The 5,317-nt window shown below is 40.8% G+C and overlaps 1 protein-coding gene across 1 annotated transcript; it reads left to right on the top strand.

Annotated features, from left to right (window-relative positions):
• Window positions 1–2,613: 2,613 nt before the first annotated feature.
• LOC114089842 (vomeronasal type-1 receptor 90-like) lies at window positions 2,614–3,549 on the top strand. Its single transcript, XM_027931784.2, has one exon. It carries the CDS (start codon window positions 2,614–2,616, stop codon window positions 3,547–3,549), a length of 936 nt encoding a protein of 311 aa, XP_027787585.2.
• The last annotated feature ends 1,768 nt before the right edge of the window (window positions 3,550–5,317 follow it).

The following is a 5,317-nucleotide window of genomic DNA, read 5'->3' as shown; positions in this document are numbered from 1 at the left end:
AGTGAATAAGGTATATGTGTCTGATGCATATGATAAACGAATACATCAGTATGTGATCTGAACTTTGGACAGAAGCTGGACACAGTCATGACCATAATCCTAAAATTTTTTTAAAAAATCGTCATTTTGCTGTTCACCACATTTCAGAAAAAAATAAACTTTTTTGTCCTAATTCTCTATAGAATTTCCTTTCAGCCAATTACTGCATTTCCTCACTCATGTAGGGATTGTAAACATGTTGTCCACATAGAAGTGCAGCTCAGCAGAATCTGAGAAGGAGCAGTCAGAGGAGGGGTGAGGGGCACCTGGGCACAGCTGCAGGGCTGGGGTCAGCAGTTCTCATGTCTATAGCTCAATGTGGTCACCAGAGTCTGCATCAGGTGATTACGTGTGACGAAATACGAGTTTTGAGACTCTGCACACTTAGAAATTATACAATGTGAGAAAATCTAAATGTTAATTCCCCCATGTGTTCAGCAAGCAATGTCAACATGTATCGACTTCTAATATGAGACTCCCTAAGTCCAGGTATTATGTCAGCTAAAGGTTAAAATTTTTTAAAAATTAGATCTGCATTTCAATGTTTAAATGAAACCTGTACATTAAACTCTGAATTCTCACATGGTGCCCAATGTTCACTCATCTTTAACATGTCAGATTTCCTTAACACTTTTGGTTTTTCTACCAGGTATTGAACCCAGGGCTCTTCACCAATGAGGTACATTCCTAGCCCAATTTTAATTTATTATTTTGAGACAGGGTCTCACCAATTTGCTAGCTGGCCTTGAACTTGACATCCTCCTGTCTCTGCCTCCTGAGTAGCTGGGATTTCCTTAGTGCCATTTACATCCATAGGCTCATGAACTAATTTAGCTTTAAGACTTTGTTTTCCGGTTTTATTATGGTTCAGTATGTGAAAATACAAATTAAATCTCAATTATTAGTTATATGAGATGCTTGGATTCAACTAAATATATATGTTTTCCAGGAAAACATTCTGCCAATAAAGTCATTTCAAAATTCTCTAGAATCAGAGCTGGAGATGTAGTTCAGTAGTAGAAAATGTATCTGGTATGTGTGAGGCATCAATATAATAAACCCAAGTATCAATTTTACATGTGGACCCCTTGAGTCGGGAGAAACATCATTGCATTCTTGAAGGAAGATGGAAAACTTGGACTCCAAAAAGACTCATGTTTCAAAGATAGGTTGGATACTTACACTGTAATAAATTCCTCAAGTGGAGTGAATGTGTATCTTTTTTCATTATGGTTCTGTTTATCACAATGATTCCACGTATTTAAGGTTTTGTTTTGTTGTTGTTTTCTTTTGCTTTGGTACTGGGGCTTGAACTCAGGGACACTGAAAAAGCAAGCCCCATCCCCAGCCCTATTTACAGACAAGGTCTCACTGAGTTGCTAAGTGCATCACAGTTGCTTAGGCTGGCACTGAGCTTGCAATCCTGTAACCTCAGCCTCCCAAATTGCTGGATTACAGGAGTGAACCACCATGCCTGGCTACCCATATTTAAGTAGTAAAATATTGAAATGTGTTTCTGCTAGAATTTGATACTGGACTTGGTTCACATAGGTCAAATTGTGATTTAATAACAAAAATAATTTACATAGGTAGCTGTGTAGGGGAATCAAATCGTCCTAAAATCCACTCAGTTTTCTCTGAACAGAGATTGCTAACAAAATATAATTCCAGTAATTTTTTAGCCTCTCTGAGTTGATGATAGAGATGATCAACTATTAGGAGCTTTCTATGAGTGAGGATCTGCAGAAGTCTAAAAAATTGAACAATTCCAAAGAGATCCTTCTGCACAGCAAGCCTTCCCTGTATGGAAAATGTGCTCCATCCTGTTTCATGCACGGTATCTCGGGTACAGACATGATGAGGTTTTGTTCAGCTTATAGATGAGACGAGTCCAGAGCCCAGGCTCATGGGCTTCTCAAAGTTGAATACTTATCCTTTAAGTGGAAGATTACATAGGTATATTCAAGCCGTCTGACTTCAGAGGTTGCAATACTTAGCATTTTCTCTGTGAATATATAAACAAAATTACATGTGTTCATGAACAAACCAGAATAAAGGTAACAGGAAGCTAACATAAATATGCATGGCCTAAGACATTGAGACTCTTTGCTTAGGAGGGTTTTCTTCCTAATTAAATCCCCATAATTTCAATTGACCCAAAAGTACATAGTCCTTACTACAGGAAGGACACATACTCCACCCTTGCAGTCAGATATCATCAATAAAAATTCAAGGTTGTATCTGGGAAAGATTGTTTTTATAATATTGGAGCTTGTGAATAAGAAATATATGACAGATATGACAATTTTTAATGCTCAGGAAATCCTTTTGTACTTTGCATGAAATGTAATCCAGCCATGATTGGAAAATGATGGGAAAAGAGAGAGGAAAGAATGGATTCCAGGGTGTGTCAGCAAAACTTCAGTTAGAGGGGAAAGAGGGCATTGGGATAGGCCAACAAATTTTGCTCCTGGCAACAGTGTTGGCTGAGATGGATGAAATTTAATATTTGTGATAATGAATTTTCTTACTTTTATCCTAAGACATGTAATCCATGATTCCTTACCCCAAAAGATGAGAAAAAAACACATGGTGCATGGTGTTATTAACCTAAGAAGCACCTTTTACTCTGAAGTGGGAATTGGGATCTTGGCCAACACCATCCTCTTTCTGTTCCATGTCATCAAGTTCCTGTGTGACAAGAGGCTCAAGAACACAGACTGTATCATCGGTCTCTTGGCCCTAACCCACGTCCTGATGCTCCTCACCATGGGGTTCATAGCTGCAGACATTTTTACATCTCAGGGGGGGCTTTGGGGTGATGTCACATGTAAATCTTTTGCCTACTTGTACAAGTTGATGAGGGGCCTGTCCATTTCTGCCACCTGCCTGCTGAGTGTCCTGCAGGCCCTCACCCTCAGCCCCAGAAGCTCTCCCTTGGCAAAGTTCAAGCCTAAGGCCCCACAGGACAGCATGAGGTCCCTTCTTTTCCTGTGGGTCTTCTATATGTCCTTCAGTGCCCACTTCTCCATCTCTGCTGTTGACAACTCCACTGGGACCTCACAGGGCCTTATATTCCTCAGTGACTCCTGCACTATATTACCCATGAGCTACTTCCTCAGGCATTTGTTTACCATCCTGGGTGCATTAAGGGATGTCTTCCTTATAGGGCTCATGGCCCTCTCCAGTGGGTACATGGTGACCCTCTTGCATAGGCATAAGAGGCAGTGCCAGCACCTTCACGGCACCAGCCTCTCTCCAAAAGCCTCCCCAGAACAGAGGGCCACCAGAGCCATCCTGGTGCTTCTGGGAATTTTTGTGCTCATGTACTGTTTGGACTGCATTGTCTCCTCCTCAAGAACCATGTGGAACAATGACCTTGTGTGCCGTTCTGTCCAGATCATGGTGTCCAATGGCTATGCCACCATCAGTCCTTTGGTTTTCATCTGCACGGCAAGACAAAGTGTTGCCTTTTTGAAATGTTTGTGGGGGAAGGACAGTCAACGTTGAATCATTGCATGATGGGTCAGTTCTGAGCCACCACACCGCTGTGCATCAACGCATCATGGCATAGTGAGTTTGCTCTCCGTGTTGGATGAATGCATAAAGCGGTTTTTAAAAAATGATTACACTGATCTTGAAAATGAGAAAAACATGACAGATTTTTGTCCATATGGCTCCAACAAAGCTAATAATTTTATATTTCTGATTGATGTGTGAAAGGAACCCTGGGAAGTAAATATCACTTTCTTTTTCTGAATGAGTCCATACATTTATAGGTATGTGAGAGATTGCAGCGGTTTTAATAAATCAAGAGTCTCAGAAATCTCCTTTATGCCTAATAGATTGTAAGCATCCCTTATCATGAACTGCCATCTCATCTATCAATTGAACTTTTATGAATATAACAAAAAAACTGGATATAGGGACAACAACTATTATTTAAACACCATTGCTCAAGATACCACATTTATAATAGTGATAGAGACAGTCTCATAATCCCAAGCATATGAATGTATGAAGATATGGTCTGGATATATCATGGAGTTCCACTCAACATTAAATAGGAGAAAGATTTTGGTGCATAGGAAGCCACAGACGAGTCTTGAATTTATTATGTCAAGAGGGTACATGGTGACCCTCTTGCATAGGCATCAGAATCAAAACTGTATACATATACACACAGCAGGTGGAATCTTCAGTAGAATAATATGCAAAGACCGAATATTGCATTAAATACTAAACATAGCATTAAATACGAAGGTGATGCTGATATATAAGAAACCACAGATAAATCTTGAAATCATTCGGTCAAGTGACTGTCACTCACAAAAGAATCAACGTTGTATAAAATCTACCTGTAAAAGATGGAAGTTTGGGTCATATAATTTATAAAGACAGAATGTAGTACTATGGAGTTTTTCTGCAGCTGAGGAAGGGTGTGCCCTGGGAAATTTTTATTTAATGAATCCAGAGATATTTTAGGAATAAGAAAAACTGGGAAGACAGTAGAGAGAATCCATGCACCCACATTTGAACTTGCTTAAGGCCACTGACCAGTACTCTTAATCACGGATAATTGATAAATATCATCTTTTGTGTACTTAAATAATAATAAAATGTTTCAATTGCCTTATAATCAAGGGTGAGGAAAACTGTCTCTGAAATTCCAAAGAAAAGTGCAAGTAGCCCAGGGTGGTGGTGCCCACCTGGAATTCCCAACAGCTCGGAATCTCAGGCATCACAACGGGTGGAATCAGGAATGGGCTAAATTAAACTTTGGATCAAAGTGACAGAATGTGACATGGTCCATATGATTGGGACACACATTATTTTTCCCAAGCTCCTGCTTGGAAAAGTTCAAGCCTAAGTCCCCACAGGACAGCCTGAGGTCCCTTCTCTTCCTGTGGGTCTTCTATATGTCCTTCAGTGCCCACTTCTCCATCTCTGCTGTTGACCACTCCACTGTGACCTCACACACACTCTTACATTCCTCAGTGACTCCTGCACTATCTTGCCCATGAGCTACTTCCTCAGGCATTTGTTTTCCATACTGGGTGCTTTATGGGATGTCTTCCTTATAGGGCTCATGGCCCTCTCCAGTGGGTACATGGTGACCCTCTTGCATAGGCATAAGAGGCAGTGCCACCACATTCACGGCACCAGCCTGTCTCCAAAAGCCTCCCCAGAACAGAGGGCCACTAGGACCACCCTGCTGCTCCTGGGTTTCTTTGTGCTCATGTCCTGTTTGGACTGTGTCATCTCCTCCTCAAGAACC

The sequence above is a fragment of the Marmota flaviventris genome, chromosome 20 (assembly GCF_047511675.1).
Source record: "Marmota flaviventris isolate mMarFla1 chromosome 20, mMarFla1.hap1, whole genome shotgun sequence".
NCBI lineage: Eukaryota > Metazoa > Chordata > Mammalia > Rodentia > Sciuridae > Marmota > Marmota flaviventris.
The sequence above is the reverse complement of the archived record's forward strand: the minus strand, read 5'-3'. Positions and strand labels throughout refer to the sequence as shown.

Bases quoted from the DNA above. Each gene is read 5' to 3' on its own strand.
- LOC114089842 (XM_027931784.2), top strand. From the start codon at position 2,614: ATGAGAAAAAAACACATGGTGCATGGTGTTATTAACCTAAGAAGCACC.